The sequence below is a fragment of the Tympanuchus pallidicinctus genome, unplaced genomic scaffold (assembly GCF_026119805.1).
Source record: "Tympanuchus pallidicinctus isolate F22 unplaced genomic scaffold, pur_lepc_1.0 scaffold3, whole genome shotgun sequence".
Taxonomy (NCBI): Eukaryota; Metazoa; Chordata; class Aves; order Galliformes; family Phasianidae; genus Tympanuchus; species Tympanuchus pallidicinctus.
Genome location: NW_026294747.1, coordinates 94595772 through 94622026, shown reverse-complemented (window position 1 = coordinate 94622026; position 26255 = coordinate 94595772). Strand labels below are relative to the sequence as shown.

At 34.0% G+C, this 26255-nt stretch overlaps 1 protein-coding gene across 4 annotated transcripts in view; it reads left to right on the top strand.

Moving 5' to 3' along the window:
* The window catches only part of ZNF385D (zinc finger protein 385D), a 375527-nt gene that overhangs the window by 153646 nt on the left and 195626 nt on the right, over positions 1 to 26255 (top strand). The window contains exon 2 of one of the 4 annotated variants that reach the window (XM_052692239.1): positions 3633 to 3663. The exons of the other annotated variants lie outside the window; for them this stretch is intronic. Within the exon in view, the coding sequence (XP_052548199.1) occupies positions 3633 to 3663 (31 nt within the window). The remainder of the gene's footprint in view (positions 1 to 3632; positions 3664 to 26255) is intronic. 4 annotated transcript variants of the gene reach the window in all.

The window sequence follows — 26255 nt, the reverse complement described above, 5'->3', positions numbered from 1 at the left end:
ACTTATTGCATTGTTTTTTGAGGACTAGTTCTTGAATGTAAAGTCATCCAAAACGTACCAGACCTATAGACTATCAAACCAGCAGAAGAAATTTGGAGGTCCCATATAACATTTGAGTTACCTTTCTTTTAATTTTGTCTGTTTTTAATTTTGTGGAACATATGAATCTTCTTTTGTGACTCTCCTCAGTAATTCTGCAGATGTTCCTAGCATTTAGAATTTATTATAATTTTATCTCTTGGGACTGAGATGTTCATTTATTTTCTCTCTCTTTTTTTTCTTCTTCTTTTTTTTTTTCTTTTTGTACTGATTATAGAGAATCCAGTAATACTAATTTGACAATTTTCCATGTGGAAAAATTTCTTCTACAGAGCTTTAAGACCATAGAATTGCTCATGTTTGAAAAGACCTTAAAGATGATCAAGTCCAACTGCAACCCAACCATACTACGCTAACTCTAACAACCCTCTGCTAAATCATGTCCCTGAGCACCACATCCAAACAGTTTTTAAATATATCTATGGCTGGTGACTCAACCACCTCCTTGGGGAGCCTATCGCAGTGCTATACCTATAGATCCATAACTATAGAAATATGGTAAAAGACGCAAATGGATCTTAGATAAATTCAGGAAAAAAAAAAACCAAAACAGTTACATAAATATTGAGAATTGTATTTAAATATTGAAAAAGATTTTGGTTTGTGATCCAGATGTATTTTTTATTTGTCATATTTTTTGTATAATTCACAAAGCGTTTTTGTATTACTGTCTATGTGAGGAATATTAATGAAGTCAAACAAGCAAAACTCTTATTCTTTATGCTCTTAAAAAAATTAAGATTTCTAAACAATGATCTTAGAATGCATATTAAAGCTTCTGGAAAGAAATATCAAACAAACTCACCTGATGAAATCCTGTTAGTTACTAAAATATATGGTTATTTTCTCACTTTGCACCTGGCTTCTCTTTTTTATCAAATACCTTACTTCTTTCTTAAGCCATAGAAAGAAAGAATAATTCTAATTTTTTCCTATCTCTGTCTCTTCCTATTCCTGATGCACTCATAGTGATAATGCATATTAACAGTTTAGTTCATGCTTTAACTACCAATTATTCAGGTCCAAACAGGTGTTTTATATGCTTGATATGTTATTTATGTTAGAAGCAAGTTAGCAAACAGCACTGTCAATCTGAACCTGCTTTTAGAATTAATAAGATTGAATCAAATATCCATAATAATAAGCAATAACAGACTTCGTTTTTAAATATTTACCCTAATTATTATTTACAATTTATATAGATAATTTCAGATAATTTAAAATAATTGCAAAAGTTAGTTGTGATGTTGCTTTTTATATTAAAGTTGATCACTAGTACCTTGCAACTGGAAAAAGCACAGTGTAGCACCTGTTTTAAAGAAAGGTAGAAAGGATGAGCCAGGCATGTGGAAGAGGGGAAGGTGATATGGGATAAATAGCATGGCTTCATCAAGGGCAGGTCATGCCTGACCAAACTTGTCATTTTTATGATGACATGACTGTGTCAGTGAACAAGGGAAGAACCACTGATGTCATCTATCTGGACTTAAGACCTTTGACATGGGTTTCCATGACATCCTTTTCTCCAAATTGGAAATATATGGGTTTGACAAGTGAACTGCGTGATGGGAGAAGCTGTGAGATTGTACCCAGTGCGTGGTGGTCATTGGCTCAGTGTCCAGGTGGAGATCAGTGACAAGTGGTGTCCCTCAACGGTCAGTACTGAGACCAGCGCTCTTTAACATCTTTGTCAATTACATTGACAGTGGGATTGCGCCTGGGTCATGGCGATCCCCACAATCAATACATCTGGGGGATGTAAGGATGGAGCAGAGCTGTGGTGAAAAGGGCTTGGTGGTACTAAAGGATGGTAAGCTGGAAGCAAGCCAGCAATGTCCCTTGCACTCCAGAAGGACAGCTGTATTCTGGGCTGCATTCAAAGAAGCGTGGCCAGCAGGGTGAGAGAGGTGATCCTGTCCCTCTTCTCTGCACAGGTGTGGCCTTACCTGGAGTACTACTTCCAAACATGGAGTCCTCAGTACAGGGCAGATGTGGATCTGTTAGAGCTCATTGAGAAGGAGGGCCACAGGAATGATTCAAGGGATGGGGCACAACCCCTATGAGGACAGATTGAGAGAACTGGGGTTGTTCAACTTGGAGAACAGGCAGTTCCAAGAAAACCTGAGAGCTACCTTTCAGTATCTAAAGGGGAGCTATAAGGATGAAAGGGATAGACTCTTTAGCAGGGTCTGCTGTGATAGAACAAAGCAAAATGGTTTCAAACTAAAAGAGGGGAGATTTAGATTGAATGTAAGGAAGAAGTTTATAACAGTAAGATTAACGGAACACTGAAACCGGTTTCTTAGAGAGGTGATGGGTCCCCTGTTTCTGGAGGTATGCAAGGTGAGGCTGGATGGGGCTCTGAGGAGCCTGATCGAACTGTAAGTGTCCTGTTCATTGCAGGACAGTTGGACTAGATAACATTTAAAAGTCCTTTTCAACTCAAACTATTTTATGATTCTATATTAAACTTATGTGAATTGAGAAGTACCACTTTAAGTTAGAGTTAAGAAAAAAAATTAGCTCTGGGTTGAAGGAAAAATCAGAATTCTCTATTTTAGTATTGAAAAATTAAGGCTCTACTCCAGACTTATAAATAGAGCAATAACTATGGCTTTGTGAATAATCCTACTGATTTCAACAGGTTGTTTCTTGGAAATAAGTATAAATAAATTCTAATACATACATTTTTAATAAGCTTGTACGTATGACATACATTCCTATATGGCATATAGGGTAAAGTAATGCTTGAATAGCTGCCAGTGAAAACTCTCTTATGATATACTTTAACATATTATTTGGAATTCTTTAAAGTAGCAATACAATTGAGTCTGTATACAAAGCATATCCAAAAATAACATCACTATTGGGTTTCTGAGTGATGTAGGAACTCACATGATAACAATCTTAATTTTGATTGAGTAACTCATTTGATTAGACTGTTAGAAGATTTTTCCTTCAATTTTATTTTATTTTGGGGGGGATGGTGTAGGGAAGGAGTTAACCAGTTCAGTAAATCAGAATGTGGTATTTGTTTATTTGCTTCGTAATGTTTGAAGAGCATATTTTTTCTCCCTGAAGAAGTAAATTCTGGCCCATACAGCAAAGAGTGTGACTACTTTTGATTGATCCAGGTTTGGCACAGTGAAGACATCACTGAGTTGTTGACTGCGTTCTGTGGTGCAAAATGTAAAACTGTGGAAAGCAGTGACATTAATCATTTATGACATTATCAGATGTTGCTGATGAAAAGTAACAGCCTCAGTATCTCCTTTTCATAATACTATAATTGATTATCAACTTGTCAAAAGATGGGTAAGGCTACTCTGAATGCATAAAATCCCACTGTCTTTTGAATCAAATATTTTAAAATGGAAATCTCCTTTTTGAAGCTCTAATAATGATACCCAGACCTGGAAGAGCTGTAATTTATTTTTTTTTCTTTGGATGTGAATCACCAAGTCTTATGTCATTTTTTGAATTGATCTTCTTATGTGGCTCTTCATACTAAGATTTTGTCTTTCTGTTTGTAGAGATTATCCTATTATTCGGTTCAACAAAAAGGTAAGAAGCTGGAAAGCTTAAAAATACTAAGGAGTAGTCATAATTAAAACTGTGGAAGCTGAGGAAGATATTCTCAGGAAACATGAATGTTGTATTTTATCTCCTCTTTTAAATATGCAGTTCCTTGTCCTAACTAGGAAAGCTTTGTCTAACTTACTATGGAGAATGCCATGCCAATAAATCTTCAGTTTTTGTGAAATGTGATTTTAAAGGTGGACATTACTCTACAACTTTTTGAGAATCCATACTGAGTCAATTGCTTTGACACTTCCTGTTTAATAAAAATATCACAGGAATTCATAATGTAAGCTATATTTGTAGAACTGTGATATTACTATCATGCCTTCTATGAAATAAGAAGTTGGGACAAAAGGGGTGCTCTCAAAACACCTTTTTATGTACCTGTCAGTTATGTATCTGTTCATATAATTAGGGGTGATCTCAAAACACCTTTTTATGTACCTGTCAGCTATGTATCTGTTCCTACTTATATGAACAACAACCCAAATGCTGCTGCTTGCCAAAACCAGGCAAGCATATAGTCACAATTTATTTCTTAGTAGAATTAATCCTGATTACTTACATAAATGCAATTAGAATAGTAAACTGATAATTTAATATGTCAGTATATCCTCATTTAACTAGAACATTACAAACTGGAACACAGGAAGTTCCATACCAGTACAAGGAAGAACTTCACTGTCAGAATAACAGAGCACTGGAACAGGTTGCCAGAGAGGTTGTGGAATCTCCTCTGGAGATATTTGAGACATTTCCAGATGTCTACTTGTGCAACATGCTGTAATGAACCTGCTTTCGCTGGAAGTTGGATTTAATTCTCTCTAAAGGTCCCTTCCAACCCATACAGTTCTGTGATTCTGTGATTCCTGTGTTCTTACATGTGTTGTCCTTCTGAATTTATGATTTTTTTAAACAGTCACACACTTAAAACTTCATGTTGACTTAATGAAAATGATCTACAGTCATGGAAGAAAAAGTGCTTCCAATTTAGGGGTTTTGAAATAAACAATTGTCACAATCAGAAATACAATCAGAATTTTATTGTATTTTGTAAAATAGGATTTTACTATGCTTCATTTGTATTAGCACTGGTTACTTATATCTACAGAAAAGATTCTTCATGATTGTATAAATACAAAATTCCAATTTATATACAAGAAAATTGTTCTTTAATGAAAAAAATGTATTGTGCTTTCATATTTTTCTGTTGTATTTGAAATATGTGGTTAGTATTCCTTCTGTTGTTACTGGTGTAGGTATATGTTTTGCTAATGAAGTAGAAGTGTTCTTTTTCTCTTGTGATAGCATCAAAACTTTATATAGCTTTTCAAACACAAAAGCATATGATTTATTTTAATTTGGTGCTCTGAATTTTGCATTCTACTCATTAAGCTACAGACCTACAATTATCTGACAGAGGCTGTCTTGACATTTTCCAGCTTATTTTTTATCCTCAAGTACAGCTGTGTATTTTGCATAAGCTTTAAGTAATCATATAAATGAGTTGCATGACCAAAGTATAGTTATTTCAATTTGAATACTCTGTGGATTGCGTATATGAACTTAAAATATTTTTTGTGCATCTCATATAATATCTTTATCTGATTTAAATTGTTCTTGAATCTCTTTCCCTCATCTTCTCTATTGAAGCAAAATCTATTTAAATTTAAATATTTAAAAATAATTTGAGCCACTTAGTATACACTTATTCAAGATAACTACTGACTTAATCTATGATATTTAACCCAAACATTCTCTTGTTCACTTCCCATTGCAGCCTCACTTCCATTTTATTTTCAGCCTGAGGTGGAAATTTTGTGATCAGTTTTGCAACAGCAGAGCAATGTGATTCTTCCACAGATTTAGTTCATTATTTCTGTTTGTTGGAAGTTTTATGTCCTTGGTGATAATAGTTTCTGATACAGTTTTCTCTGCAAATGCCCAGTGTACTCTAAAATGAATTACAGTCTTTCCTAAGGGTTAATGCTGACCACTATCGAATAACTGTTTTTCTCCAGATCCTGGTGAATAGCAAAAGTGCTATTGGTTTTCTTATAGTACAAAAATACAGATTTACTCAACTGTCAGAATAAATGCTAGCTACACTGTGTTCAGCTCAGGCCAAAGCATTTGATGTATAATGTAATACTACAGGTTGTGCATACACAGAACATTTTATATACAAATATTTGTCTCTCTTCTTCAGCTGTCAGCAGAGATGCATCATTTATCATTGTTATTTCTAGAAATGACACTGGAACATCTTAAGCAGTGTACTCACTGTGAACATAGACATATTATACATGGTTGTTGTGACTACAGAGTGTTCCAAAGACCAAGCCATCTCATTTAAAAATTGAAATAACTTCCTTCTTATGTCATATGCAAGCCAAACTTTTGTTGGTGCTTGTCTTTTTCAACTCATGTAATCTCCTTGCTGAGAGAAAAGAGTACAAATGTCTCCTTTTATTGCACTGCATGTTAGAAGTATCCTTTTCATGTAAATATCCTTAAAAAAAAAAAAAAAAAAAAAAAAAAAAAAGTGTTAGATTAGCAACAGGGAAAATATGTACCCAAGGAACACAAATTCTCAGATTAAGTTAATTTCATACCTCACAAACCAACGAAAAGTAAAAATTTCATCTAAATTGCATGCTTCCTAATTTTCTGAAAGAATATTAGAAACTGAAAACCAAATTTTGGAAGGTATTCTGATGCCAAAAGATACAAATAGCTACTGGCAGGATTTGAAGGACACCTAAATGCTTCGACAGTTACAAAAGAAAGAGGTGCTTTTCCATTTATTATTGCCATCTATTTAGCTCCTTTTGTTAATTATGAGAAGAGTTTATCTCCACATTGTAGCACCAACTGAAATAAAAGTAGGTGTTAAGTATTTTACTTTCAATTTCCCACTAAGAAGCACCTGTCTGACTTGTTAATGTGTTATGTGATATATATAGTCCTTGAACTGCTGGAAAAATAGCATTCCATTCGCTACAGAGTAATAGTGTACTCCAATGTCCTCCAAGCATAGTTTTTCTCACTTGAACTGTCTTTGTGTTCTTGTCATTTTTAACGAATTACTAGATTTTGAAAAGATTGGTGCTAATTGTTGATAGTATAGGAAAAGGAGTTTGTTAGAGCAGATAAAGCTGTCATTAGAAGTGTGAACTTTTCATATCTTGACAGTTGCCAGTCACTGCCAGTTGAAGAGAGAAGTTTGATTTGGTTTAGAGATGATATAGCTGTAATGGATACTAAAGTTTAGTGGATATTAAATCTAATCAAATTAACTTCATTTGAAATAAGGAGTAGTTGTTAGACAGCAAGGACTTTGTAGTAGTAATAGTCTAACATTGCCTAACAAAAAGTAAGATTATTTTTCAGTTATGCATAAAGATTTAATAAAACAAAAGGCATATGTGTTAATTGTAATCATGCAAATATTATATTAATATGCTTTATTTTTTATGCTTTAAATATTAATATGCTTTATTAATATTAATATTAATAAAGCAGAGGTCATAATCTTAATCCTTCCCTCCCCCACCCCTTTTTTTTTTTAAGTGGAAACACTTCTGAATAAAACTTAAGTTGATAACCTGCAAATATTTTAGAAACAGGTTCTATAATTTTTAGTAAGATGTGAGCTTTTTTTCCTATAATATCCTCTCTTATTCTTAGATGAATTCCTAGGGACTGTATGGGCAAGAGAGAGTAAGAGAGAAGTCCAACACATTGGTCTAAAAATGTGTTTACCTAGTTGTCTATGAATTTACTCAGTCAAAGAGTAAAGATTGGAACCAGTAAATTAACATCCTAAATGTAATTGGAAATAAAGGAAGGAAGAAAATAAAGAAAAAATAGTTTATTTTTAAGATAGCATAGAAGCTATGTATATTTTATATGATTATATAAACTATAAGCATATAAGGTGAGTATAGTAACTCTTAAAATGTATCTTATTAACAATCTACTTTCTCAGTGATTTTACAAAATCTTTCACTGATCCTATGAAAACTCACAAGAATGAAATCAATGAAATCTTTTCCCTGCTATGACCAAAGTTGAGTTGGATTTTCAAACCTGCATTAAATAATGTAAAATCATTCTTCGGGGTCAGGAAGAGTTACGGCAATGGTATTTTGAAAGGAGGAGGAAGAACTCCATCTTTTACTTGTAATAATTTAAAAGCCAAGATCTACAAAGAGAAATGTAGGACTGTCACCGAGGTGTCACCTCAAGCAGGCAATCGGAACTGGTGCACTTGCAAAGTGGCAGCAGTTAATCAGCTATTTCAAGGAGCTCTCTCTTAGTTTGATGCTGAGTAACAAATTTGATTGACTGAAATAATTTTATTGTTTCTGTGCAATTTAATAGATACAGTGGAGAGAGATTGAAGTTTGGTTGAATGGCATCCCTTTGTCTATTCAACTCAACTTTTAACATTGATGTCACAGGCTCTCAGCTGTTTTAAACTTTTAATCAGTTAAAAAGGACAAATAAAACTAAGATTGTTTTTAGTGGTTAGAATAATAATCATGGTGGTCTACTTTGAAAGTAGTATTGGTTTCTTCGCTTCATTTGATATTTGCCCAGATGCAGCAGCGAAAGTTTGTAAATAACAAACTAGTACAAACAACACCCAGCTGATCTAAGAATGCCATGTAATACTGCAAAGCAGCTGAACTGCAAACTGCAGGGAAATAAAAACAGAGTGGAAAGCTTTCTTTATTTTTCTGGGTGAATTCTTGCTTATTTTGTGTTTAGTTTACTTTGTCACATCTTGTATTTCACTGAATCCTTCTTTTTGAGGATGGAAAGTATACTCTTTTTAATCTCTGAGAATTCCAGGACAGATGGATGAACAGAGAACAGCACTGACTTGTGTTCTTTGAATGCCATCTGGTTAGCAAATAATAGCAGGACAGAATGAACATATGTTACTTAGTTGGCCCTGTGTCTTGCCAGGAAGCACATTAGACTCTCATGGTCCAGTGATAGATCCAGTGACAATCTTCACAGGTGTAAGAAAGTCACCCTAGTAGAGGAGGAAGGTAGAGGAATATTTAGTAGTCCTGCTGAAAACCTGGTCAGCTGCTGATCTGTGAAGCTGATGAATGCAAGATGGTAGGGAGTATGCATCCTGAATTTGTTTCATCAACACAGAATGTAGCCTGACTCTTTTTAGCTGTCTCAAGGTGAATTATTTTTCTGAACTGAATTTGAAGTAGGAAAAAGGCTTGGCCTGGATTTTTAGGAGGAAAAAAAACATGAGATAGATTGCAAGACAAACTTCATTCTAGGCTATTGCTGCTCTTTGCATCAGAGATTCTTGTTCCCTTAAAAACTGGAAGTGAAACCAAATAAAGCATATCTCTGCAGGGAGGTGAGGAGAGAGACTAATGCTCATGTTTTATTTCCTGTGTTACCCCACCCTTTAGGTGTTTTCCCTGGGTCAAATCTGTGCAGATGCACTTGGGTGCCAGTGGATGTCCAGCATCCTACCACATTGTGGAAGTGATGCGCTGACTTGCACTGATGACACAAATGTGTTAAAATTGTCTTCTCTCTTTCTCTGTGGTCAATGTTAAATTCATGTCTGAAAGAAGTAAATAAGTCTTAGCAAGTCTGAGGTGGTGAGAGAACAATATTAGCCTTTACTGTGCACATTAGTAAAAATTAGTAAAGATGTATGGGGTCAATTCAACATAACTACTTCATAACTGTGATTTGGTTAAAGCCAGGCTATGGCAAAGCTAGTTTGGGTAAGACATGCCAGCAATTTAAGAGGGATCAAAATTTTCTATTGGCCTGTAGACTTTATCAATTAGAGGCTGTGATTTTATTATTAATGTGAGCTCTTTGTTGAAGGTCAGAGGTAGAATTTCTATTGATTATCATATAGCTAATTATTTATCTTGGCCTATTGTTCAAATATAAGCTTGTTTATTATCTGCCAAGCTGCCCTGCATTCAGGTATATAAATAGCATTAGGGAAAACACATTTAATTTATAAAAACCTAAATTCACTTCCCACATGAAAATAGACATGTTGGAGATTGTTAATGTTCAGCAGATTAAGGTGTTACATTTTTGTCAGGCTTTAACTTTACTACCTTTTTAACCGCAAGATAAAATATCAATTTCTGCTGAAAGTAAAATCATAATGAAATAGCACAATATAAATAGATGACTTTCATCATAATGCATTGTTTTTAGAAATGCTCATAATTTAAACAATTATGTTCTTTGATTTCTTGCCAATTAAGTTTAGTCGTCTAGAGACTGTGAATTTTAATGAGAAAGCTGAATGGTCTTTTGTTGACATGATCAGTTGGCAAGAGCACAATCAAACAAGGAAACATTTAATCTTCTCTTGTTTCTTTAAGTGTCATAAAAAAGAAGATAAGAGAAAAAATAAGTGGCAGAAAAAACAAAACCACTGTGCAGGAAGCGTCTTCAATCTTTATGTAGATTTAATACATAAAAAAAATCTTTGCTTACCAACCCCTGAAATCTACATGATAGGCTTAAAAGCTATGAAATGTTAAACACAGCCATGAGGAAATTAAATTTAGAACCAAACAGTAGCCAATAGCTGTTATACTCTGATTATATATAGACAATTTTAATGAACATTTTCCAATAAATTCTGGATCCCGAATCACAAAGGAAAAAAAAAGGGGGAATGACATAAGTACTTAAGATGGTAAACTGGGGTCCATGCATCTACCTTTCAGTGGACAAATAAGAATTCCCCCAGGGATTACAATTAGATTAGCTAAATGCCTAACAGCTGTCTCACAGGCATGAGACTAGATAAAGCAACCAAGCTGTAAATTTGTGCAAACTGCATAAAAGGCTACATAATGCAAACTGATTAGTTTAGGACTCACATTAATGTGGCTGTGAATAAAAATAACCTACCCATAAATCCTCTCTTAATTTTAAGAGCTACTGAGGAGAAGGTCTTAACGGCTGGATCATTATGAGGTATGAGTCTACAGTGAACTTACATTGTGATCAAAGAAAAAAACTGAAATAATAATCCTTGTCAAGTGAGAATTCTCATCTCTGTAGAAAGCCAAATATTTGAGGTTTAAACTTGAATTGACAGGCAGTTTTCATAGATTACCAATGTCATTTGCATTTTTTTAGATGAAAATGCTAACACCTACTCATTTACATTCAAAGAGGGAGCTTGTGGTGTAGCACACACCTCATTAGACAGAGCACAAACTATTGAAATAAAAGCAGCAATAACTATTAGGGCTGACTATTTTTTTCCAATTTCAAGACTATGACGTCAAATGAAAAATGATAGAAGTATTGACTTAAGTTGACTAAGCCTGCAGAACATAATTGTAAATCTGTTTCAGAATATTTCTTGTGTATTCAAAAATATACATCTTTTTGTCAGAAAAGAAAATATCACAGAAAAAATAAATATCTTTTAATGAGTGGTCATATAAATAAATTACAATTCATGTGAGCTGTAAAATTTTATGCTCCAACTAGTGAAAAGGTAACAAGCATGAGATGATAAAAACACAATAAAATCAGTGACCTAGAAGTCCTCTCAAAATGCTATCATTTCATATAATCTTACTCTATAAGTACGGTGTGCTGCTTTACAGTTGATGAAGATTTGTGCTGGGCAATATGCTACTGCAAAGTTTGTTAATGCAGAAAAATAGAAATTTGTTATTTTTAGAGTCAGCCAAAAGCCACATAGGCATAGTTTATAAAGCCCAAGGTAACATGTGAGATGTACTGAATCAGGTTATAATGCAGTCACATAACTTCTAGCCAGGTAGAGCACAGACAAAAAGAAATCATATATAGGAACTTTTTCTACACTTTACTCCCAGTGTCCACAGCTGCAGAATAAATATAAGCATACTTCATACGCATGCTCTGAGAATTCAGCACATAGTTGTTTCACTCTATGCCTGCTGGGAGATCAATATAATAAGTTTTGTGTATTTTTAGAAAGGCACCTTTGGACTGAGCTTCTGAAAAACATGGTTATTTAAACTACTTGCTAAACCTGCACTTAGACCATTTACCATGGAAATGTTTATTCAGTTCATAGGAACTTGAATTTGAGAGGAGCATCCTAATCCTTAAAAGCACAGTACTGTTTGTAGTAGAGAACCTGTAATCCCAGTTCAAAAGCCAGTCCATTATGGATATGACTCTTAAAAGCTCGTTTGACTTGAATTAGATTTCCCTTAGTGATAACAGTAATCACTTTCTGCATGGAGTCCTTTCTGATCTAAAAGAAAGTCAATTCATGCAGTATGTCAGTAGTTTTAATATGAAGAAAAAAGTACAGAATTGTTTTGGAACTTTCAATGTTTTACAGAACCAAAAACAAAAATAGTTTCAGTTACTTTTGATTTTTATCTGGAGTTCTGTGACATAGTAAGAAGTTGTTAAATTTGGATTGTAATTCATGAACAAAAAGAAGTTACAAACTCAGTAATCCTTATTGGAGAAGGAAGTTAGTGTTACACCAAAACATCATCTAACGTGTTGATGTCTGTACTTTTGGTTAGTTGTTTGTGCGCAATTTATTTCTATTGAGGAGGAAATGTAGTCTTCCACTACTCCTGTACTGCTTGAACCATCAGAATGTTAGGTAATGATTGAATATTTTGGTTCTAGTTCACTGTGTTTTAAAAAGTAACTGAAGCAATTCAAAAATGCAATACAAATTCATGAAGATATTTCATCTAGGTAAAACTGAATTGTGGTACAGAGTTCATTTAGTTTGACATTCATTTCAAAAGAACGACCCCAAAATCCTGCCATTTTTACATTACTTGATGGGTGATTTTCTATAGTAATGAATTAAAAGGTGAATGTATTTCATAAAGTGTTTTTCCTTATCTTTTCCTAGGATTCTGTGATTTTTTTTTTTTTTTTTTTCCCCTGGTGTAGTAGAAATTCTAAGTCACAGCTTGAACCAGTGATTGAGCACCTTGTAGGAAGGGCAGGACCAACCAAGGGGAGCTCAGGTTTATGCAATACACCTGAGTGACTGAAAGGCGTGGAGCCAGGATACACCCCTTCCCAGGGGCTGTGGCACCTCTCCTGTGAAGAAAGGTTGAGGGTACTGGTTGAGGCTTGTTTAGCTTAGAGAAAGCTCTAGAGAGACCTCATTGTAGCCTTCCAATACTTGAAGGAAGTGTATAAACAAGAGAGAAAACGGCTGCTTATGAGGGTGGATAGTGATAGGACAAGGGGGGAATGGTTTTAAACCAAGACAGGAGAGGTATATAGGTTAGATATTAAGAGGAATTTTTTTACACTGAGGGTGGTGATGCACTGGAACAGGTTGTGCAGGGAGGCTGTGGATGCCCTGTCCCTGGATGCATTCAAGGCCAGGCTGGATGTGGCTCTGGACAGCCTGGTGTGGTGGTAGGCAACCCTGCAGGAGGGGTTGAAACTAGGTGATTATTATCCTTTTCAACCCAGGCCATTCTGTGATTCGTAAGTGATGAATTAAAATGTTTGTGCCCTTATTGAATCTTTTATTTTGCTGGTTTAGTCTGACTAAAGTTCATTGTCTTACTGGGGAATCAATCAACTTATCATGGAGGAAGGTTGAAAAAAAAAATTGACACATTCATATACGCTGCTTTTTAAAGGTATAATTTACTTATTTTGCTATAGCACTGAGTCATGTTATTAGTGACTACCAAGCTGCAGAGACAGTGTGATGAGTGGCAAGTGAAAAAGCAGAATATATCCACTGCTGAATGATGTCAGAAGGTCAATAATCAGACATGATGTTTTTAGTGGAGAAGATAAGGTTGGAGTAATTCCTCCCTTTCTGTTCTTCCTTTGTTCCTACTCTTGTACATTATGTGAGTGTATTGTAGTGTCTTGTTATTTTAATGTGTGAGATATATTAGGTATGTCATATCCAAATTGTTTGTTCTCTTTGTTTTGTCCTTCTTTGTTCTGTCCTGAAACCAGTTCTAGCCAGCTACCAGGGTTGCATTCCCTTAGTGATCCTTAATGGACTGTTTGTGATTTAGTCTCAGGGCCTTCTGTATAATCTTGTGCCAGAATTTTGCTACTGTCTTGTGTTTGTTATGTTAAAGGTCCTTGCTACACTTTAATCTCAAGTGTGCTTTCCATAATATGCGAGAGCAACGTAACTGTATTTTCTGTTTGTTGCTATTACCAAGTTTTGTATTTCCTGAGGCTTTCTGAAGCTTCCACTTGCTTGTCCTGAGAAAAGGTGGAAAACAACCTATAGCCATGGTAGACTGTCTTGTTGAAACTGCTGGAGTTTCTAGGGATCTTCACTTTTCTACTTCACTGTTGCTTGTGTAGCTGATAACATATTCTATTAAAAACGTTTTCAAATTAGATCTTACAGATCTTACAAAGGATTATTTGGTTAAATTTGCTGATGTCAGTCTCTATAATCAGCTTTGTGTTCATGACAAAGTTTGAGAGCATCATCCAATAAATGCCAGCTCTTGAATCTGGCTCCTTACTCAGACTCAGTTTGATATGTGTTCATGTGAATGATATTCTAGCGCTGACTTCAAAGGGTGATGAGTTTGTTTCTAGATAAACTCTAATAGGCAAAGGACTAGAGAAGAACCCTAGTTGAAAAGAGGGCATCATAACAAAGTTTCTTCTGTCAGCTTAATACATTCATTCAATGCATGCAGATAGCTTAAAACAGCTGCTTCTGCATCTCGACTGCCTGTTTAGCAAATTGCTAACACTCCCAAGTCAAACATACTGATTTAAGGCCAATGAAACTGTGCTTATGGGGCCTCTGAGATGCCTCCCATCGATGGTTTTATGTTCCCTGCTAGGATGACTATGAATTCATTCTTGTGAGTCATGTTCCATATCTGAGTACAGAGGAAGAAAAACATTTTAGCTGCAATTTTGATATTCTGCTGAATGTTTAGAAGTGTGATCTTGTGAAATAACAAATAGGAAACAAGTTGTGAGTAAATGAGAGGTTTTGTTCCATTTCAAAATGTGTATCATATGTTGATAGAATAATTAATGTATGTATTTATATTGAAATATGACAGTTGTATTGAAATATAATAGTATTTAAATTGTTTCATTGTTTAGCTAGATTCAACACACACATCTTTTTCAGAGTAGAGAATGCCTATTTTTTCTTCCCCTTTAGAAAATACTTTTTTTTTTTTTTTTTTTTTTTTTTTTCCCCCTTCCAAATAATTCGGTAAAAGAAGTCACAATTTGGATGACATTATCTCCAAGGGAATGCTGTAATTCCTGAATGGATGGTTCCTGAGATTTTTATAAGATCAGCTGTAAATGCATCTTGCTTTCCGTATAGCTGATTTTCTTCTCTCTCTTCTATAGCTACTGTACTGTCCTTGATTATTATTATTATTTAAGTTGGTGATTTGATGAAGAGAGGAGGAAATGCCCTTTTGTGTGTGTGTTTGAGTATGTGAAAGGAGAGTTAAAATATTTTTGTGTTCATTCTGCCTGTTACCTTGTATAAAAAGAGAAATTCCCGTGTGAGATCCTTTCCAAGGATAGAATTCCCTGGAGAGCCAACAGAATCCCAACAGATAAATATTACTTTTTATGACTTAGTGATTCACTTATATTGGAGTCTTAATATGAGTTTTAATTATCTGCTCCAATTCTTTCTTTATATAAAAATCTAGTGCCTCTTCTGAGCAGATGTTATCTTCAAGCAAAATGTAGTTCCACAAGAAGAAAACTAAACAACATGTTTAAAATTAATCATATGCATAAGTGTTTTGCTGATTTGTGAGTTAACTACTTTGTGGTTCCCAGTGGTTGTATGTTCAACAAGATGGTTTCATTTAGTCACTCTTTGATCATTTGCTACATTATGCGATATAGGGAGAACAATAAATAATATAAAATAAAGTGGAAAGCAAAATATAGCTGTGTTGCTGTGGAGCAGGTAAATGGGAGCATTTCATAGTGATAGTACTGATGACAGTTAGCAGTGTTCATCTAAGCTACATTGTTTCTGATGTTAGAGCCAAGAATACTTATGTCAATTAATTGTAATACCTTTAGCTCATATAGCACAAAGCACTAAATGGTATCTTGCATTCTGGGATGGGCAGGAATAGAGAAAAGCTGGGCTGAAGTTGAGAGATGTTTTCCTCATTCAGAGAAAATTCACTCTGTCAAATCGTAGAACATCCATGTGAGTTGCCAATCATACTCTACATTTTGGCACTGCTTAGTACTTTTTAAAAATGTAGCTGGCTAAATGTAGTGTTTTCCAAAGTGTGTATTTTCCTCTTCCAAAGTAATAGCTTGAATTAAAGAATTTAAAGAAAGCATTTCTTCCAAAGATATTAAACTTAAAATATTGGAATGTTTTATTAAGGACCAGTAAATTTTGTATGGCATTTAATAAAGTGTTGACAAACGTTGTCTGTATGTTATGCCGTTGGAAAAAAAAGAAAATAAAGCCGTGTAAATTATAAACAAAAATTCCATCCCAAAAGGGATTTAAACATCATTGAGGTTATGGTATGAGGTTATTCTGTTGAGTAGGCCATGCAATTAAGCACACATACAAGTGTGAAGATTTTTTTTAAATGTTAATTTTGCCACTGGAGGGAGCCCATATTCCATGAATGCCTTTGGAAGGAAAAAAAAAAAAAAAAAAAAGATTTTAATTTTCAAAGAAAATAACCTCTGTGGGGTTGACTTTCCTGTTGTTGACTTTGCAGGTGTGCCGAATTTCTGACATACTTCCTTTAGAGTTTGTATTTATTCCTTCCACATAATGTGGAAAGGAAAGGTCAGAAACTAGGACCTGATTTTTCTTTTTTTTTTTAATGCTAGATTAAAGAGGCTTGTGTACCACTTGGCCAGTAGTGACTTTTTTAAGCCTTTGACTATCATTTTTTGATTTTTCATAACAACAATGTTAATCTTCTAATCTAGATGGACTTGCTAGTACGGTTCTAAATCTTTTGAGACTTCCATGACTAACATGATCTTGAGTTAGTCTGATGTGGTATAAATGTCTAGAAAAGTTACCAGTGCAATGCTGTTTGTCATCATCATATAAAAACCAGTCAACAGGCAAGAAGCTATTAAAGCTTTGTTGTCCCTTGTGGGTTATTTGATTTGTCATTCTCCTCTCTGGCAGGCTGTGTACTCAAACAAATTTTTGATAACATGACCAGAAAGCTAAATTCAGTAGAGTTCAGGCTGACGTTGTTATTCCGTGCAAGCAGCCCAATAGGGAGGGATAATTCTATAATTCAGATAATGTGATGAAATGAGAACTTGTATGACAAGGACTTTAATGGGTAAAGAAACAGTAACATCTCTTATTTTTTACATGAATTAAAAGATGATGCAGGCTTTTATCAAAATTTATTGAATAGCATCTGCTAGTTTTATTTGCCTTTTTTAAAGGACAGTTCAGGTCAACTGATGCACAGAGAGGTGGTTGAATCACAGAATTCACCCAACTCACATTTTAAGAATTTAGATGGACTGTGAGGTAGTTCTGATTTCAAACATTTGAAGTAGGTAAGAATGAAAATATGTAATGAGCTATCCTTTCCACACCAGACACTTTGGAAGATTTCCTAAACATCAAAATAACAAAATTGTCATAAATTGAAATTACTTTATGTATTCTTTGTTTGAGAAGATGAAACAACCCTGGATATCCTTGTTTCAAGCAGTGAGAATATAGAAACTGTTGGATGTTTATGGTAGAAAAGGTCTTTTCCAACTTAATTTTTCAACATTTTAGTTGAAGTATTTTCTATTTTCAATTATTTATTTGATGTTTTTCAACTTGATAATTAAAATGATGTTCCCCATGAGTTTGTTTTTTGTTCTTGTTGTTGTTTTATATATATATAAATATAAATATAATATATATAAATATATATATATATTTTTTATATATATATATATAAAATAGCCTTGCTAGAACTGAGGGTTGTATTTTTGTATGTATACTGCACACTGGCAACTGAATTTAGTTTGCATGTTATATATTTGTAAATGCTCTTCAGAGAAACCTATATTTATATAAAAAAATAATGTGGCAAAATAAATTCAATGAAAATTAAGGTAGAATTTAGTCTATTAAAGAGCTCAGAGAGGAACAATTATCCTGTAAAATCATTTTTGAACTGAGGTCAGGTAAAATTATATTTTGATCATTCTGTAATCTCAAACCCGAGGATTTTATTCTCAAAAAAGCTGTTCTGATAAATTATGGGCAAATAATTTTATTCCATCTTATTAGTTTGTTCTGAAAGGCGTGAACTATTTGAAACCTTTAAAATGAAATTTTATGATGAAAAATGGCAAAATAGTAGAAGAAATCAAATTAAAAATTGACAAATGAAATACTATGCATATTTCTTTGACAAACCTTAATCAGCAGATGCTGAAATGTAAAGCGTATTGCGAAAGACTGAAGAGTCTTTTTATCTTCTACTAGTGCTTCTTTCTATCAGGCCCAGACAAATATTTCTAGTCCCTGGCATTCTTTGAAGATAAAGCTGTAAACCAGAAAGGTGTCCTTATCCTGTGCAGTCGCTAGTTTTGTATTTCATTTTTGTTGCAACATACAGAAAGCCAAAGTGCAGAACACACAGATTATTTTTCCAACTCAAATTGTTACTAACTACCCTAGATGAAAGAATACAAAACCACTCAGATTTTCATATTGAAAACAGTGATTTATACATATATTAAAAAAAAAAAAAAAAAAAAAAAAAAAAAAAAAGTCATTTACACGTGGGCACAGATTGTGTTTGGGTGCATAAGGGAAGGAGCAAAAATGTATTTATCAAAATTCACCCACTATTTGCATTGCAATGAGTTTATAAGCCTCAGCCAATTGTGAGCTGTAATAGTTTGAATTGCTTGGGTCAGACAGACGCATATATATGTGGGTAGCACATGAAAGTTTTTGGATCATTGTGGATTGCAGCGCTTCATAGGTAAAATGCAGACATGAGCTTAGTTTGTTTCTGAGGCTTTAAAAAAAAAGAAAGAAAGAAAAATACTTAGAAGGGCTGGTTACAGGAAATCTGTATATTAATTATTGTGAACTGAACTTCTTTTTAACTGTATAGATCCTGTTATAAATGATATGTTATGGCAAACAGGTCTTGAAGGGAAATTTGAGACGGAAGAAAGTCCATTGGGTTGTTTGACATCTAATTGGACTAAGATTATTGCATAAACTGCTTAAGTGATAGGAAACTTTCTTTAAGTCCTGGCAAAAAAAATTCTGTTGATTGTCGCGAACTGTACTGGAGACTCAACACCAGTCACATCATTACACCTTTTCTGCATTTTGTAAAATGAGTTTTGTAAAATTATTAAAAATATCCATCTAATTCACACATTGAGATAAATTATTATTATTTGCAAGTGCACTGAAGTCAGGGAATTAAAAATAGAAAACATTAAAATACTGTTAGGAAAATGTAGCTATTTAATGGTATTGAGAATGTGTTGATTTGTTTTTGAACTGCAAACGGGAAAAAATGAACAGATTATGTAGCAAAAGATCAAAATGGGAGCTTAAATTATGCATTGATCTGCAGGACATATTTTAATGAATATCACGGAACTATTTTTGTAGATTTGGAACTCTTTAGAAAGTCATTTCTAAATGTATTTATTTATTTAAAAGTATTTATTTACAAGCAGCCTTTATTAAGTGGCAAGGAATGACTGTGGCTTTGGTATCTGGATGATTAAACAAAACAAAGGCAATGTTGTTTGGAGATGAGGAAGTTATATGAGCTGTTCTTTCTGTTAGTGGAGTAAGCATTGTGTAAAGGAAAGCTGAATATAGTTTCATACTTTGAAGAAGGAAAGCAAGCAAATTAAAGAGTGAAATTGAGGTGTTATTTTTAACTTTGGAAAGAAAACTGTTTCAAAGTAACAGTAAAATACTAGAACTTTTAAGCATATGTAGTTTAAATGACAGCTACAAGGCTTTGTTATTAGCAGACTAACAGAGTCTTTCCCTTTCTTCAAAAATTCTCCATTTAATCATTTTCTTGCCACTGTAATGCATATTTTTTCAATAATTAAAAACAAAAAATACATTTCTTGAAGCATTCATGTAATATATAATATATATTATTATTTATTATATAATAAGTATTAATAAAACAGCAGAGGTGACTGAATTTCGAAAGCAAAGGAGTTTTTAATTACCATTGAGATACTTAGTCCTGCTTCCCAGTATCTGAAGGCACCATCTCATCCTTGCGCTTGCCTAAGGCAGTTGTGAAGCCTTGCTGTAATCTGTGCCCTGCAGAAGTAATACAGAAGCATGGAAGCTGTCCTTTTGTCCACAGATTCCCTTACAATTTAATTTTCATCTTTTTTGTTTGCTGTTGTGTAAAGTAATAATTAAACTCTCAGCTAGAAAGTGGAAGTTGTTAATTTAGATTGCGTAACTCAATTCTGTGACTGGCATGAAAGGTTTATCAGATTCTATAAGGACACGAGGGAATTGGTTTTACAGCATTTTGAGAATGTCTACTTGATTTGAAAACTTCATTTATATTGCAGCACATACTAATCTGGGTCCAACAAAACAGAGACCACAAAGTGTAGCAAATAGCATAGAAACTAATTCTGTTGTGGGCAGAAATTGTCCCACCTTGATCTCGCTTATTTATTCCCTCTGACTATTCCATACTAACATCAGGTTTTGTACAGTCCTGTTGTGACATGGGCCAGGGAACTGATTGGGTAGAAAATGAACAAATTTTTCTTCTACAGTTTCCACTTTTATAAATTCAGTAATCTATCTTGGTGTAAGATGTGATGAATGTTTGCACCAGAAAAAGAGTAGAGGTACATGTTAGTACTGAGTGGGGAGGTTAGGAAATAGGGGAGTGAGATTTCTGCTTCTTAAAGAAAAGCAGCCTTTTGCTGGATTAATGCAGCAATTTTGCCTAGAACCAAAGCGGAGGAAAGTGCAGAAAGTAGAAGTAATATACAGAGTTTCTATGTGGAAAAACAATTGTGTTTTTTTTTTTTCCCTAGCATTTCTTAAGAAGTAAAGCAACTGATGGTTGTGTGTGAATTTACTTTCATTGCAGTGAAGATCCATTTCAAACAAAGCTGTTAAATTGGAAAAGTTTCACTGAAACTGAAACAATATTAAAACGCAAACGCTTGAGCTTTTTTATCCTAAACAATTCAATCTTCCCTGCTCTTAAGATATCCATTGTTTATTCTGTTGGGTTGAACATTGTTTTCTCTAGTTCATCTGCATTTTTAAAGCTTTCATACAGTTATATATATATATATGTGTGTGTGTGTGTGTGTGTGTGTATATATTTTCGCTTTCCTTAAAGTGAAGTTAGGGTTCCCTCTTGAAAATACCCATTACACCTCTTTTCAATAAGTATATTTTTAACTGTCAAGAAACAATGCGTTCAGAAAACAAAAAAAGCTGGAATGTTTGTAGCCAACAGTACCGTGGCTGAGGTCTCTTGGCACACTTGTCACAGTGCCAATACCTAGGCTCTTATCGCTGGTGTGACACTGCTGGTACTGGGGTTGTCTGATATAGAGACCAATAGCAGCAACAAGAATAAATCTTTTGTGAAAAGTCCTACTGTGTCACTCTTCCGAGATGCAAGGAGAATACATTTTTTGATGCATGTTTTACCTCAGTAGCAACAAAATGAGGGAATGTTGTAAATATGAGAAGGAAGAACAAAATTGCCAAATTTTATTTTTTAAAATGCAAAAAATGTTTTTTCACTAAGAAGCATCAGAGAATTTTAAATTACTGTTTTTTTTTTTTTTTCTATAGTCAAATATTTGCAGTGCCATACCATTGAACAACAAATAATGAAATTATTTGACATATTATAATTTTGAAGAACTGTCATAAATCTAACCATATGGATTAGGACATTATCCATTCTACTTAAAGTCTAATCTGATGACATATAGTGTGTTCTGTTGTCATTTCTTCAGTATGTCAGGAGATGAAGAACCAATCTATCGCTTTCAGATTACCTTCAGTAATGTTTTCACAGTGTTCTTTTAATGGGGATAATTTTTAAGAGAAGACAATGGGGAACTGCTAACATGATTGATGGAAGAGCACTGAAGGAAAAAAAAAAAAGGCAACTATTTTAACAAGAGTCTACTCACTGATGTTACTCCAGACTCATTCCTATGTCAAATCCTTAGTCTTTCTTCACATATTTCTGCAGATCAATGGAAGTATCTGAATAGTTATTGTTAACAGCTTATTTGTATATTTGAACAATGTGGCTGCTTAAACAATTTAAAAACGTGACTTGGCAATGAAAGCTGATCATTTGTGTGTTGTACAGCATTTGATTTTCTACATTTTTCTTTATTTTAGATTTCAAAGGAATATTAACTGGTAGTTACTGCATTATGTGTGATTCCACTTGGCTTTATGCTGCTTTTTTGCATCTTAAAATTTTTCAGTATACTGCTACCACACCATTTTGTGTTTTTTTTTTTATAGAGAGAGTCAACTTAAAATATACATATTTGGTACATCATTGCTTTTATTACATCTCTAAATACTGAGACAACAAACTATAGCAATGATCTGAGGAGAAAGACTTTATATTCCTTTCTATAATTCTTCTCATTCCTCTTCTTTTTGGGTCAAGTATTTTGAGATTGTGAAATCCTATTTTCCCTGATGTATTTCATGAAGTAACGGTCTCTTATGAGGTTTAAGAACTGATCATACAGAGGAACAGTTTATTATTTTTGGTACTGGTGCCATTGCTGTCACATTTACTTAAACAAACAAACAAAAACTAATGAAGTCAGTCTTATCTGCTTGATTTTTTATTTTTTTTTTATTTTTTATTTTTTTGTTAAAACAGTACTGCATGATAGTAATGGCTGTTGAAGTATTTTTTGGTTCAGAAGGTAAGACCGAGGGGATTTTTATATAGTCTATAAATCCAACATAGTGGCTGTATAGAAACAATTCACTTAAGTGATAATGACTAACTAGTCAAGATTCTCAAGGACTACATAAGAATAAAAAAGCAGCCCCTTCCCTTTCAACTTTGTTGTACTACGTTAATAGACAGTTTTCAATGCAAAGCAGCTATATTAACTGTGAGGACAGCAGTAGCTGCAAAGGTAGCAGAGAGCCAGCAACATGATCACTAAGATAGCAGTAAATCGATCACTTGTATTTTCTCATGAGTATGTGTACTGTCACTTAGAAAACTCTGCATTCAGTCAGAAATAACTTATGAAAATAAACAAATTTAATGTCTAGAGGACTCCATTCATTGAAGTGATGGAGGGCAAAATGTGTCTTTATATATAAATGTGTGCACCTGTAATGCTTTTTACAAAATCTAGTAAAGAGTAAATTATCTCATCAAATGACTATCTTGTTAGCATCAATTTTAATGAGCCAAATGTGAATGCTTTGACATGTTTTAAAATACTGATATATTTGCATGTAGAAGTAAAGTAAAAAAAGAGGTACTTCTCAGACAGAACAAAAATCTAGTATCCCAGTTTTCAGAATATATTACTGGTGTATGTAAATGCAATTGGGAATGGTAGTAGAAATGACTGCATAGAAACTAACTAGTGCAGTTTATCTACTCTTTTTTTTGTTTTGTTTTGTTTTTAAATTTTCAAAAGGAGATAGAAAAAAGCTGATTTTTGACATTGTGAGATGGGATTTTGGAGATTGGTGTTTTGAAGAGTATGATGGTTACCTTTTTATATATGGTATAATACAGTTTAACATGTATTATTATATACGTTTTTCTGAATGAATAAATAAAATGTATTAGCTGATTGGAGATATCCAGACCTACATATCAGTGATGGATTTCCTCTTTTTTTTTTTTTTTTTTTTTGTTGTTGTTGTTGTTGCTTTGGAAGAAAGATGATCATGCATACTTCTTCAAAAAAATCTGTACTCTATGAATATCATTTTTTCATCCACTATGTTCACATTCATGAAGCTGAGTATTGGCATAGTATAGCATTTTGCTAAGAGTTAGTTTCATCATATGTAATGAGCTCATCTATGCCTATTGTTAGCTGCCTGAAAAACATCTAAGCTTTCAAGGGAAACTTGCTTTTAGTGTGTGCTTGATGCAATATAAGAACTTCAGGAATTCAGATAAGCTCAGGTTTGTGTTAGAAGTCTGTTTTCCTGGCTAATTTGCAGGACTAAGAGGACAGATTTGAAATGGTCACAGAGATCCTTGTACTCCTTAATGCCTTGTACTCAAGCTGTCTCATGTTCTTAAGAAGGTATGGTTAAGTAGATTCCTGTAGTTTGCTATGTTTCAGTGTTTAGTTACCATAATAATCGGAAGGACTTTCATGATGTTAAAACTAGATCTTTCTGTCACAAAATATTCTGGGTTGCATCAAAAAAAGAGGAGGCGATCTGGCCATTAGGGAGATTGTCCCCCTCTTCTCTGCCCTTGTGAGGCTTCATCTGAATTATGTGTCCAGGCCAAGGGTGTCCAGCAAAATAAGGATGCAGAGAAGTTGGAATGGGTCTAGAAGGGGGCCATGAGGATGATCAAAGAGCTGGAGCACATCTCCTGTGAACATAGGATGAGAGAGTTGGACTCGTCTAGTTTGGAAAAAAGAAGGCACAGGATAAACCTCATTGAAATCTTCCAATACTTGAAGAGAGCTTAAATACATGAGGGGGATCAACTTTTTACAGTCCGATAGTGATAGGACAAGGCTTGAAACTAAAAGAGGGGAAATTTAAGTTAGATCATAGGAAGAAATTTTTTACTCAAAGGGCAGGGGAAGAGGTTGCCTAGAAAAGGTGTTGATGCCCTATCCCTGGAAGCATTGAAGGCTAGGCTGGATGGGGCCCTGGGCAGCCTGATCTCATGGCAGGGAGTTGGAACTAGAGGATCTTTCAGATTTCCTCCAAACTAAGCCTTTCTATGATTAAGCTTTTTTTCTTATTCCTTAAGTAGCATGGCTTTGACATGAGAACAGAACTGATGACATTCTTCTTAAGATTTTATGAAGAGATGTTAGGTAGTCATGTTTTCAAAAATAATTTGTTTGCAAGTTATTTTTTCCATGAAATATATTTGTAGAACTATTTTTTTATTATTATTTTTTTATTTTTTTTTTCAGATGAAGACCATTAGCAACAAGGAAAATGACAGATTTTATTCCAGTTTTCAGAAATTGCATCTTTGCCTTTTTATAAATAGTGTTGCATTTGGATATTTCTCATTACAGAAGTGAAGGGCTCTTTTATGTCGTATCAATAAATAGTGGATTTATCCCCATTTTGTACTTATGGCATTGAATTCTTCATTTGACTTTCTCCTCTGCCGAACTTCTAGTAAATGTTTTGTTGGTTTCAAGACTCGTCTTCAATTTGCCAAAATCATTTGGAATGTTAATCTTATTCTTCAGATACCTATTCTGAAAGACAGCTTGCAGTGTATCTTGAAGTTATCCAGTATGTATTTCCTTATTCCCTTGCTCAAACTCCCCACTGGGAGTTATTTCAGTATCTCTTGTGTTTGACTGTCTGACACCCATATTAGCTTTTCAGCACAATATAATCTTTCAAAATTTTGCCCTGATTTAATGTAAATAGTTTTTCCTTAAGCTTGAATAAGCTTACGGTGTAGAATACTGAAACTGAAGTTTCTGATCAGATTCTATAATGTGCAGTCAGTCATTAGAGGCATAGAAGGCTATTGATAAAGTACTATTGATAAAAGCCATTCAGTATCTCTGTTTCTCTAACACTGATCACATGTAGCCTGTGAATTTTGCTGATGAAGTTGTTAGTTGTGATGTCATGGTAGTGTAAAAAGAAAGTTTAATCTGCAAGATGTTGATTCAGTAAAAGCTTTAGTATTAGGAGAGGTTCTCCGTAATGGGCTGCAATCATTTTATACCATTAATTGTACATTTTCAGCTCTCTCAGGATTTGCCTTGCAGCTTGGGTTGTGAATTATATCTCCCTTGCAGATGAGGCTTTTACTTTGGTAGTGAGAGTGATTGCTTGCATGCTCATGTTTTGCAATTTGCTTTTGGCATTGATAAGATAACTTATTGCATAAGAACCATTTTTATGATTTGTTATAAACCTGGAAAACTAAATTTAATTGACATCTACATACAGATTATTTTTTTCTTCTGAAGAAGATCCATGACCTTTACTTGAGACATTAGGGAAAGCTGTTTACTTTAACCATTGCAACAGTTTCATTCTGTTGGCTCTATAAGTGCATAAACCAGATTTCTGAAATGCAAATAATGTTTCTTTTGCTAGCACAATAAAAGGACTGGAGTTTTTGCCAGGAGAACCAGACAATATGCTTCCATTTGGAAGTCAAAAGAGTGAAAACACAGAAAAAAATAATAATGCTGACATTTGCCACGTTGCATTAATTAGGATTTAATTTTAATTAATGTGGTAGAAAGAACAAACTTTTAAAGCTGTCTTGGAAGATGCTGACTCCTTGCAAGCTGCAGACATATGGCAGCCACTTAATGGCTTC